At 41.5% G+C, this 11212-nt stretch overlaps 3 protein-coding genes across 5 annotated transcripts; 1 reads left to right on the plus strand and 2 right to left on the minus strand.

The window, feature by feature from the left end:
• Positions 1–2572: 2572 nt before the first annotated feature.
• On the minus strand, positions 2573–6198 carry LOC108835993 (L-type lectin-domain containing receptor kinase VI.2-like). 3 transcript variants are annotated; one of them, XM_018609208.2, is made up of 2 exons: positions 5065–6198; positions 2573–4174 (listed from the first exon to the last, which is right to left on the minus strand). In XM_018609208.2, exons 1-2 carry the CDS (start codon positions 6164–6166, stop codon positions 3135–3137), a joined length of 2142 nt encoding a protein of 713 aa, XP_018464710.1. In that variant the 5' UTR covers positions 6167–6198; the 3' UTR covers positions 2573–3134. The 3 variants fall into 3 exon arrangements, with proteins under 3 accessions (XP_018464710.1, XP_018464711.1, XP_018464712.1); XM_018609209.2 differs by having other exon boundaries at positions 2923–5008; positions 5890–6198; XM_018609210.2 differs by having other exon boundaries at positions 2924–5052; positions 5919–6198.
• A 938-nt stretch (positions 6199–7136) lies between these two features.
• On the minus strand, positions 7137–8422 carry LOC130509486 (gamma-interferon-responsive lysosomal thiol protein). The gene is made up of 5 exons (XM_057005593.1): positions 8094–8422; positions 7931–7996; positions 7695–7832; positions 7529–7621; positions 7137–7445 (listed from the first exon to the last, which is right to left on the minus strand). The coding sequence occupies exons 1-5, from the start codon at positions 8337–8339 to the stop codon at positions 7284–7286; spliced, it is 705 nt and encodes a 234-aa protein (XP_056861573.1). The 5' UTR covers positions 8340–8422; the 3' UTR covers positions 7137–7283.
• A 261-nt stretch (positions 8423–8683) lies between these two features.
• Positions 8684–11151, plus strand: LOC108845740 (protein TIC 56, chloroplastic). The gene is made up of 5 exons (XM_018618914.2): positions 8684–9476; positions 9871–10068; positions 10143–10425; positions 10501–10663; positions 10767–11151. Exons 1-5 carry the CDS (start codon positions 8786–8788, stop codon positions 11004–11006), a joined length of 1575 nt encoding a protein of 524 aa, XP_018474416.2. The 5' UTR covers positions 8684–8785; the 3' UTR covers positions 11007–11151.
• Positions 11152–11212: the final 61 nt, after the last annotated feature.

The following is an 11212-nucleotide window of genomic DNA, read 5'->3' on the forward strand; positions in this document are numbered from 1 at the left end:
ATTGCCACCTTAAAATGATGCATTGAACCCTCCTTTTCATCCATATTAGACCATCTGATCACCTAGCCAAATGATTGAGATCATGTGCCCATTTGTGAGAATTCACCTTGTGTGTGTGTGTGTGTGAATCAATGTGAGGGCTGGTTAAGAAGACTTGTTGGTTGATGAGTATTGCATCTTGTGTAAAGGTATAAGAGTATTGATAGGCCTAGAGAAGCTAGAGTATAATAAGAGAGTTTGCTCATGCTATTTGCTATGTTTCTTTAGGATGTCAAGTTGAGTGCTCTAAGTGTTTCTTTTGCTTATGTGCTCCCACCTTCAAACCTCTCTACATTAGTTTTTTGAAAGTTTACTTGTGGACAAGTAAAGGACTAGTGTGGGGGAGTTGATATCTTGTGTATTTACATGTTTTTAAGCTTCATTCTAGTCCTTATATTGTTCCTTTGCATGCATTTATAGTGCATTTAGGTCGCATTGCATTACATTTGTCTCTATCAGATATTGGAGATGCTTGTTGGTGACTTTGGAGACATTTGAGGGGTTTTGAGTCAAAAGAGTGAAAGATGAACATGGATGAAGGCCTTAAACTATCTTTTGAAGCTCAAATTTTGGGAAGACAAAGTAAATTGAGTTAGCTTTCTAATGGAGGTGGTTTCAAGTCATTTGGATCTGTATTGAAGGAGTTATGATCAATCTACTGGAGGCATATCAACCCTGTAGCGACATCAGCGTAGCGACCTCGCCTGGTCGCTAAGACGCAACCCGAGCCATCATAGCGACATGCGTAGCGACTTACCAAGTCACTATGATGGGAGAAGCCAGAACCCAAGAAATGACTAAGTGTCCGTAGCGACCTCTGCGTAGCGACATGATCACGTCGCTAGGAGGCCACCCGAGTGAGCGTAGCGACCACCATAGCGACTTGCAAAGTCGCTACAGATCCTGAAGAGTTGAAGAGTTCTGTAGCGACCTACCTGTAGCGGGAAGCAAGGTCGCTACGGGCGAAAAAACTGCTTTTTTTATTGGGTTGATCCAGGATTGTTGGGTTGACCCAACTCGTTTTTAGGCTTCTATAAATACCCTTTAGACCTAATTTTGAGGGATATCTTGTTTAGATTGTAATCACATTAGCTATTTTGGTGAAGGACTTAATCTTGAGCTTCTTTTCATCTATATCTCTTGTGATTATTAATCAATCTTGACCACTAAGCATGATTAACCTTCAATCATCCATGGGTTTTGGGTTATTCATGTCTATTAGTGAGTAGTTACCTTTTGGATTCATGGGTTAGGGTGATTAGAGTGATTAAGTGAAGATCTAAGGGTGCTTAGTGTTAGATCTCTTGTTTCCTTGCTTGTCTACTTCTCTTAATGCTAGATTAATGTTGGCCTCTTTATTCTAGAGCTCTAGACATTTCCCACCCACAAGGTGTTTGATGAAATGTCTGAACCAAGTAGAGCTTGCTCTAAACTTACCTTACACAAAGACCATTGTGTTAAGGGAGTTTAGATAGTTAGTAGACTCATCCTTAATGATTGCTTAGATCTTTTAGGCTCAAAGACCTTTGATGTCTAGTTGATTAAAGCAAATGAGCATTCTTCTTGACCATAGAGCTTGCTTATTTCAGTGTTCTAGACTTAAGGAAGTTATTGATTGAAAGTTTGCCATCCTTAGATTGGATCTTAATCACTTAAAGTCAAATGCCTAGCCCCATGAGTCCTATTGTCCAAGATTGATTGAAAGCTTGTTTCTTTATTGCACTTTAGCATAGTTCTAGTTCATATCATCATTGAAAACCTGATTGCACTTAGATTAAGCATGGTCTTGCATTCCCTTTGCTTTAGAATCACTTAGGATTGGTTCGACAATCTTTTACACTACAACATTTGATAGGGACCTGAAAAGTCCTGTTATCAAATTTTCCTTAACAATAAGGGATGTGGCTTTGAATAATTTATCAGTCAAAAAAAAGAAAGATATATATCCACCGGAAAAAATGCCTATTAAAATATATGAATTTTACCCGTCGTGCCTATTCCTTCGCGAACTTTGTAGCAGTGCGTATTCCACACTGAACTAAACAAATTTTTTAAAGTACTATATGAACTTTATGCGTCGTGTCTATTACTTCACGAACTTTATAGTAGTGCGTATTTCACATTGAAAAACAAAAATAAAAAAATACTGCATAGACTCTTAAAATAGTGCTTATTTCAATATTGAGCGTTAAATGTGTTAGTCATCCGTTAATTTATCAAAACAACGTCATTTTGAATAAATTTTGTGAAATTAAAAATCAAAATAAAATATAGACTCTTAAAATTGTGCTTATATATATTGACTGTCAAATGTAATAGTCATCCTTTAATTTACCAAAAACCTCTCAAATTGTACTTATATATTGACTGTCAAATGTGTTAGTCATGCTTTAATTTATCAAAAGATTTTATTTTGGATAAATTCTATGAAATTATCCGTCAATTTGTAATATTTTATTTTTTATAAAATCTATCAAAAAGGACGTTATTTTGATAAATTAACGTATGACTAACACTTTTGATTTCTTAAACAGAAAAATACTAACACTTTTGACGGTTAGTGTACATATATATATGACTACACCTTTGATTTGCTGACAAAAAAAAGACGAACACTTTTGACGCTTAAAATCGTGATTATATGTAACACCGTCAAAGATGTTAGTCTTTCTTTGTCAGTAAGTGAAAGGTGTTAGTCAAGTCATACATTAATTTATTAAAATAACGTTATTTTGGATAAATTTTTTGTAAAATGAAAAAATTAAAAAACGACGGACAATTTCATAGAATTTATCCAAAATAGTTTTTGATAAAATCAATGATGACTATTACTTTTGACAGATATAAGCACAATTTTGAGAGTGTATTTCATTTTTAATTTTTAATTTCACAAATTTATATAAAATGACGTTGTTTTGATACATTAACGGATGACTAACACATTTAACACTCAATATTGAAATAAACACGATTTTGAGAGTCTATGTAGTATTTTTTGATTTTGGTTTTGTTCAATATGAAATACGCACTACTATAAAGTTTGTGAAGGAATAGACATGACGCATAAAATTCATATAGTATTTTAAAAAATTTGTTTAGTTCAGTGTGGAATACGCACTAGTACGAAGTTCGTGAATGAATAGATACGACGCGTCAAGTTCATATTGAAATAGACACTTTTTCCTGTATCCACCGCTAGTAACATGAGAAGTCGAAATGATCCTGGTGTCGAACGCAGAAGAAGAAGAAGGTATTGAGGTCGACGATGAAACATATCCTACAAAATTTGATCCGAAATCGCTTCGTGATGATTTTGAATACCCCCACTCATCATCAATCTCAACAACTTCCTCCTCTCCGTTTAGAAACTTAAGCACCCCTCTCATTGACGGCCGAGACGCCGGCTTTTGGTGGCAACAGAGCAATCCCACGGCGAGAGCGACCCTTGCTTCTCTGCCGTCGTAATCAGATCCAAGTCTAGGATCGACTGCGCTGAGAATCTCACCCCTGGCGTGCAAATCCATAACCCAATCGACTAAGAAGAAGGTTCCGGAATCCGTTGGTTTTCTCTCCAAGAGCAGAACGCCAAACGCGAAAGCATCAGAGGGTTTACCGTTGCGGGCTAGCTCAGGCGCCATATACCCGATCGTCCCGACGAGTCCTGTTGTCTCCGACATGGATCCTCTTTCGTAAAGCCTCGCTAGTCCGAAATCTCCCAGTCTAGGGTTCATGTTTGATTCGATGAGAACGTTGCTTGGCTTCACGTCTCTGTGAACCACCATCTGTTCCCATTCTTCGTGGAGATACAACAACCCAGACGCGATTCCTTTCGCGATCTCCAAACGCGCGTCCCACGGCAGAACGGCGCTGCTTCTCCGCGGAACACTGTAGAGAAGCGAGTCCAAGCTTCCGTTGGGGATGTAATCGTAAATCAACAAGAGATCGCTTCTGTGTTTGCACCATCCTTGGAGGTTCACTAGGTTTCTGTGCCTCACACGCCCTAGGCTCTCGATCTCCGCCATGAATTCTCGAACACCTTGCCTGCTATTTGGAACGATCTTCTTCACTGCGATTAGATCCGAGCTCGCCAGTTTCCCTTTGTAAACAGTTCCAAATCCTCCGGTTCCGATGACCCCAGCCTCCTTGAATCCGTCAGTGGCCACGTAGAGGTCTCTGTATCTGAATCTGCGAGGATGATCGATCTCCCAGTCTTCCAGTGTCTCTTCTTGTCGCAGTCGCTTTTTGTACATGACGAAGAAGAAGAGTAACACAAGCATGACGAGCATAACGGTCGATAAAGCCACGATCAAAACGATGACCTGAGAACTGAAACCTCTCCTCTTGGTGGCAGGCGGAGGAGGAAGCTCCGAGAGGTCTAGTGTAGCTGCAATGGGGTTTTCTCCCACGCTTGAGAAACTCCAGCCCATCACGTAATGATCACTCGACTGGTCTCCTTTCCCCGTGGCTGCTGTGAATCCAACGTACATTTCTTCTTGCACAACATCCAACAGTTTTGGAATCTGTTTTGAGATCAATGGTTTAGTCGGTTTAAACCCCAGTTTCGCAGGATATACGGTGACGTTTAGCGTTTGTGTTGCTCCATCGTAAGTCAAAAGAGCTTGAATCGGATTGCCACTCTCCAGCTCGAAGTCTTCTCTCTTGTTTGGATCGTCGTTCTGGTAGTACACGACCGGCTCTTGGAAATCCGATGTTCGGTTGTTGAAGTTAAGACCGATGTCGTTTCCGATTTTGTCAGTGTCGTCTCCGGATCCTTGTACCGTGTCGAATTCCACTGAGAAAACGTGATTCCTAGGATCCCCGTTGTTCTCTTTGTTGAGAACTCCCAGGTACTGTGCGGATCCGGCATTGGGACGATTAGTGGTTGGAGATAGCGTGAACGTGAAGCCAAAGCCTCCACTGCTAGAGCTTGAAGGGATTATGACAAAGACGAAACGAGTGCTGAAAGAACGAACCCTGGTGGCGTTTGTGGAATTTCTGTTGGTCTCCAGCAATCTCACCGGTTTGTATTCTCCTTGAATCCATCAGTAGCCGCGTAGAGATCTCTGTATCGTAATCTGTGGGGATGATCGATTTCCCAATCCTCCAGAATCTCCTCTTGTTGCAGTCTCCTTTTGTATATCATGAAGATGACAAATAAGAGGAACATTATCGATATAACAGCTGATAAAGCTACGATCAGAGCGATGATCTTCACATTGTAGCCTCTCTTCTTCTCCCTATTTGGAGGAGGAGGAGGAGGAAGCTCTGAGAGATTCAGCGTAGCTGCTGCAACAGGTCCACCGCTTGAGAAACTCCAACCCATCACGTAATGTGCGCTCGATTGGTCTCTCCCCGTGGCTGCCGTGAATCCTACGAACATTTCTTCTTGCACGATCTCTATCAGTTTAGGAACCTGTTTTGAGATCAAGGGAACTCTCGGTTTTGATCCAAGTCTTGTTGGGTAAACTGTGAGGTTAAGCGTGTTGGTTGGTCCCTCGTAGTCCAAAAATACTTGGATTGGCTCCCCGCTCACAAGCTGGAACTCTTCTTTCTTCCCATCCTTGTTGTAGTAAGCCACTGGTTCTTGCACTTCTGAAGACAGACTGTTGAAATTTAGACCCATGTGGTTGCCTATTCGGTTTGTCTCGTCTTTGAATCCTTGTACCGTGTCGAACTCCACTGCGAATACGTGATTCCTCGGATCACCATCGTTTCTTTCGTTGAGAAGCCTCAGGTACTGCGACGCTCCCGCATCTCTACGGTTTGGGGTTGGCGATAGTGCGAAGGTGAAGCCGAACCCTCTGTTGTTTGCGCTTGAAGGCATGATGACAAAGACGAAACATGTGCTAAAGGAACGAACCGTTGAATTATTGTCGAGCAATCTCACTGGTTTGTTGTAGAAAGCTGTTCCTGCAAGGTTTGATTTTCGATCAGTGAGCCTCAGCAGTCCGTTGGACTTGATGGTTGAATCTCCTTCTAATTGGAATTGTGATTGGTTTCCTTTAAAACCTTGGAAAATGAACTCTGTTGTTGTCGTCTCTGACGTGGCTCTCTGAGCTCGGACAAGGATCACTGTGATGATCACCAGCAAGATGGGTGGTGAGACCATTGATCTTGCTCTGCTCATGAATGATCAAGCGAGGGTTGACTAAAAAGCAAACAAATTGAGGATGTGTTTTGGTAGAAAAAGTGAAGATAACGGCTTTGGAAGAAAAAGATGCTTGCTAACAAGGATACAAGAGAGGGACTGTATCATTCTCTAACAGATTCCATGATATTTGATGAAGCAGTAAGGAGACGAAAGGAAAAAGAATAAGACAGAACATGACAATAACTAGGCTTCCTAGCTTGCACGCTTTTCTAAAATGATAGTTTTTTGAGTTAACTTTGAAAGTCCAATGGAGAGGCATAGAGCTGACTTTGACAAAGTCCAAACTTACGTTGAATCTCCTTAAATTTAAAGTATTTTTAAGGCATAAAACAAGTCGTTAGAATTAAGAGTCAAGACATTTGTTTGACTTAAAAAAGATCAAATAAAATCTTGGGGATTAAATGAGCCCTGCCCCGAGTAAGTAGTACACTGTAATACGACTGCATTAAATATCGAGTCATTTTCCTTTATATTGTTTGGTCGTCTTTTATTGCCCGGCACATGTAATCGGCTAATTAGTATAATCAATTAACGCACCCACATGTAATTAATCTAATAAATTAAGCATTTGATTAAAACTGGTAACCAAAAGTCGTTGTGAAGCTGACTTCGTAAACTCCTAGTAGCTTCTCTTCGTTCTTACAAAACAATCACGTGAGGTGGAGCTGCGGATGCCCATATACAGTATGATAAAAATATAGGGTTTCACAGGATATTTTCATATTAGACCTCAGCCTCGGGCTGTATACTTTGCTGTTAATTTATCTCTACTCTGTGTGCGTTTCTTTTTTTCCTTGACTGAACATATGGCAGGTGGTATGGTTGATCTAGACAAAAGAGTAAACGAAAAGTTTGATTCGATGCAGACAGTCTCTCTTGTAAGTTACAACTTGTTCGTGTTCGTGCAGGAATCAGTGCTTTACTATATCGTATTCTTAGCTATATGTATCTTTCTCTGCAGATTTTTTTTTTTTTTTTTTTGTTGCAAATCATCAGTTACTTATTGTAGAAGAAAATTCTAGTGGAGCAGAATTCGAATGGTAAGGAAGTTTCTGATATCCCAAACATTTTAGTGCCCTAGAGATTCAAAACGTTATTGATTGGCATAGCAAACTTGGTGACTATAACTTAGCTTCTCCACTGAACTATTAAACGTGCTTTGTATCTTCACCGAGTTGTTGAGGTTCCTGCACGCTTCTGGCACCTGGCTGCTCCCATAAGCATTGCATACATACATTACAAAGTTCTGGTAGTTCTGTTCACGAAAAGACCCACCACAAGTTAAAAACATTGTTTCTCCTTTGATTTTGAAAGTTTATATTAACTTGAAAGACTAACCTCTTGAAGTGGTTGGTTGTTCACAACCACCCATGGCACAAATGTATGTGCTGGATTAAGCTCCGAGGTTTCTTCAGCATATTTCAGTTCAAGCTGTGCACATATATAAATGTCATTTCTTTGCTCAATTTGTTTAAAATTATCCTGTGGAGAGGATTTGTTTTACCTGGTGGCCGTAGCCATTGATGTAGCAATCAAGCGCTGCTCTGCTCAAACCAACCAATTCGAAACAATCAGCCCATTTTTCGAGCTTGTTTTCCAAGACCAGTCGTTCCGTACAGTAGATGTATCCGACATGCTTCATCTGCAATGCAATAGAGAAAAATTGTGCTATGATTATTAACAGCCAAGCCTTTTTTATATGGAGACATACTCTCTCTAGGGTAAATTTAAGAGACTAACGACATCAGGATATGCGTCAATTGCACAGGCATGAATTGCATTGAGCGCACACTCAGCTTCCCCGTGCTACAAAAAAAAAAAAAAACAGAGCAACAAAAAAGCATTGATCAAAATCAAATGCTGCATCCTAACCTTATGTAGTACTAACACTAAAAGAAGAGACCTGGCAGAGAATGGTGGCATCTGGTTTGAAAAGGGCGTTGCCCCAGGGAACGAGGTGGAGATCGATGGATGAGATTAAGCCGTTTCGGAAGATCTGAGGCAAGTGGTTAACGATAAAATCTGCACAGAAGGGGCATAGAGCTTCGTAGTAGAGACTCAAGGTGACTTTCTGACTTGAAGACAAAGATAAGAAGAAGCAGAAGAAGATTGTGATGTAGAACCTGACAAGTTTCTGATATGATGCCATTGGTGGAAACAAGAAGAGGTAGATTGACTCTGTTTGGTTTAATTCTTTTGAGTGGCGCAATAAACAAGCAAAGCAAAAAGGCTGTTTTCTAAAGAAGAAGATTCGTTGATGTAATTTGTAGGACAAGGCATCCAATCTTCTAAAGCTTGGGCGTTTCGACGTTATAACGTTTATTGTGTGGCTGTTTGGATTGGTTGTAAACGGCATGTAGTTATTTAATAAAGTTTTAAAACAGCGCGACGAGTTGGTCACTCTCGTTCGTCTCCTACATCTAATCCAATCCCAATCCACCTGAGCTTTATTTATATACTCATCCGATAAAAAGGGGGGCTGGCTCCGCTCCTCCTAAACACTTCACTTGTTCGTCTTCTACATATCTAAAACATCATCTCATCCAAAAGAGCACTGACTGAACCCTAATTTTGGCTTGGCTAGGGAGAAGGAGAATGTCGTCCATGAACTTCAATCCGTTTCAGAACTGGTTCGAGAAACCACGGAACCCAGTACCTTCCATCAACTTCGCTGATTCCTTCTTCCTCAAGTCGCAGTCTTCTCCAAAGTTCGCATCGATTGGACTTCCCAAGCTCTTCAAGAAGCCCCAAAAGGCGGCGGAGCCAGAAGAAAGCAACGAGCCAGGGCACTATAAGAAGATGGCAGAGCAGTTCCTGTGGGAGTGCGATAACAGACCAGACTACAGGCACACTCCCGAAGTGGATAAGATTCTGAAGGAGGACCCGCTCTTCGAGAAGAAGGAGAACCCGAGCCCAGAGGAGATCGAGGCGGAGGAGAAATGGTGGGAGAGGTTCCGAGCGAGCCCCGTTGTCCAGTTCATGGCGCGCGCCGAGGAGATTGCAGACGATATGAACAAGATGGAGCTCGAGAAGAACGACACTCCTTACCGGAGAGAAGACAGGGAGCTGTGGAGAGCGGTCCCTCACGTGCCTGGGTTGGACGGGAGGCCGATGCCGAGGAAGGCCATCAAGTCCAAGGAAGAGAGTGATGATAAGTTTTGGGACTTCATGAAACAGTTCCTGTTCGGCCTGTGGGGCTTCCGACAAAGGCCTTACCCGCCGGGTCGACCCATTGACGTGGCTCAGGCTATTGGTTACAAACGCCTCGAGAAGCGCTACTATGACTGTATGTCCTTCCTTCCTTCCTTCCTTCCTTCCTTCCTTCTATTTTTGATTTTGAGCTTCCCTGCTTGCTTCCTTTCCATCTCTCGTCTTATTTGTGCAGATTCTGTGTTAGGTAGATTATAGTAGGTGCTATGTAATCCTTGGTCATGATCTAGTGAATAGCTAGCTATGTGATTCCAAGCTCTTGTTGTTGACTCTATACTCTTAATAGTTTCTTCTCTTCACACACAAGTTCATTTTTAATCTCTTTATCTTTGTGCTTTAAATATTTAAGCTTTAGTGTTGTTGAATACTTGAATTTCTGGAATATGATGAAACTGGTTTTCTTTTTTCTTTTCCTTTGATGAGTGTGTGATTATAAGCTCTTTGTTTGCTTGCTCTCCCTGTGTCATTAGTCATAATGAAGACCGGTGGTTGGTGGTACAAGGACCGACTTGGCCGTTCCAGAGGCCCCTGCGAGCTTATTACCCTTAAGACCGCTTATGGATCTGGAATCATTGACAGAGATACTTTCATTTGGGGCGAGGACATGGATGAGTGGGCCCCTATTCACATGGTTTACGGTTTGGAACCTGCTATTGCCACTTGGGAAGGTCTGTCTTGAATTTTGAGACGAGTTTTTCTATTGATTCTTTTTGGTTTGAGTCTGTGTGTGTTGTTTTGTCAGTGAGGCTTGGTGCAGCGGCAACAGCCTTCCTACACAAACTCCAAAAGGGGATACCGCCGTGGGTTCCTCTGAAGGGAAGAGAGCCAAAAACATACAAGCAGATGCAGAAAGAAGCTATTGAGAGCAAGAAACGCGACATGGCAGTTATGGAAGCAAACGATGGTGTTTGGCCTGGACTCAGAACTCCCAGCCATGCTCTCTTTCTATGGGCCAGTGGCTCTGAACTAACTACTGTCCTCGAATCTGATCACATGCCCAACAAGTTCATCCCTAAACAGCTAAGGTAATTCATTCATTCCCAAATCCCAAGACGTCTGTCTGTCTGTCGTAATTTTGGATTTGCTCTTTTGATTGTTAGGCAAGAGTTGGCGAAAGTAATACCAGGGTTGAGGCCATGGGAAGTGATAAGCGTAGAGCAAGCAATGGATCAGATAAGCTATGGGGGAGAGTGGTACCGTAAGCCACTTGGTACCTACACAACGGGTCCTCCTTACATCAGGGAATGGAACAGGAATGTCAGGGTAAAGTGGATTTTCTCTTGGGATCACTTGTGGTTTTGGGCATTTGTGTGAAAAAATGGATTCAAGTTGTTAATTATTATTATTATCTTTGTGTGATATGCAGAGACTATTCAGGATATACTACTACCTGAGTTTGAAAGTGGCAGAGAAGCTGGAGAGTACATTACCAGGATTCAACACAATAATGGAAAAAGTACAGAAAGATAATGAGAGTAGGGTTGCTAGGAGGATGAAGCGGAGGGAGGCGGAGTTGAGAGAAAGGGAGTTGAAGAAGAATTTGGGCCTTCGCGATGAGGACGAAGAGGAGGATGAGGAGGAGGAGGAGAATGAGGATGATAAATGATTTAATCAATGGTGAGGAGGACAAGAAAACATCATGTTGTTGTTGTTGTTGTTGTTGTTGTTTTCTTTGCTTTGGATTTGCTGAGGCATTACAGAGACCTTAAAGTTGCTGAGACAAGAAAACATGGTACTTGTTCTGTTTGAAATTGGGAGAGTTTATATCTGCAAAAAGAAGGAACCAACACCAGTTCAATTCCTCTTAAATTT

Source organism: Raphanus sativus, chromosome 3 (genome assembly GCF_000801105.2).
Source record: "Raphanus sativus cultivar WK10039 chromosome 3, ASM80110v3, whole genome shotgun sequence".
NCBI classification, from domain to species: Eukaryota; Viridiplantae; Streptophyta; class Magnoliopsida; order Brassicales; family Brassicaceae; genus Raphanus; species Raphanus sativus.

Excerpts from the sequence above, each read along its gene's own strand:
- LOC108835993 (XM_018609210.2), bottom strand. The coding sequence starts at position 6,166 with ATGAGCAGAGCAAGATCAATGGTCTCACCACCCATCTTGCTGGTGATC. Across the intron at positions 5,053-5,918 it reads TACAACAAACCAGTGAGATT|ATTGCTGGAGACCAACAGAA; the intron begins GCTCGACAATAA and ends CAAACCGGTGAG.
- LOC130509486 (XM_057005593.1), bottom strand. The coding sequence starts at position 8,339 with ATGGCATCATATCAGAAACTTGTCAGGTTCTACATCACAATCTTCTTC. Across the intron at positions 7,833-7,930 it reads TTGACGCATATCCTGATGTC|ATGAAGCATGTCGGATACAT; the intron begins GTTAGTCTCTTA and ends ATTGCATTGCAG. Across the intron at positions 7,446-7,528 it reads ACAACCAACCACTTCAAGAG|AACTACCAGAACTTTGTAAT; the intron begins GTTAGTCTTTCA and ends TTTCGTGAACAG.
- LOC108845740 (XM_018618914.2), top strand. The coding sequence starts at position 8,786 with ATGTCGTCCATGAACTTCAATCCGTTTCAGAACTGGTTCGAGAAACCA. Across the intron at positions 9,477-9,870 it reads CGAGAAGCGCTACTATGACT|TCATAATGAAGACCGGTGGT; the intron begins GTATGTCCTTCC and ends CTGTGTCATTAG. Across the intron at positions 10,426-10,500 it reads TTCATCCCTAAACAGCTAAG|GCAAGAGTTGGCGAAAGTAA; the intron begins GTAATTCATTCA and ends TTTGATTGTTAG.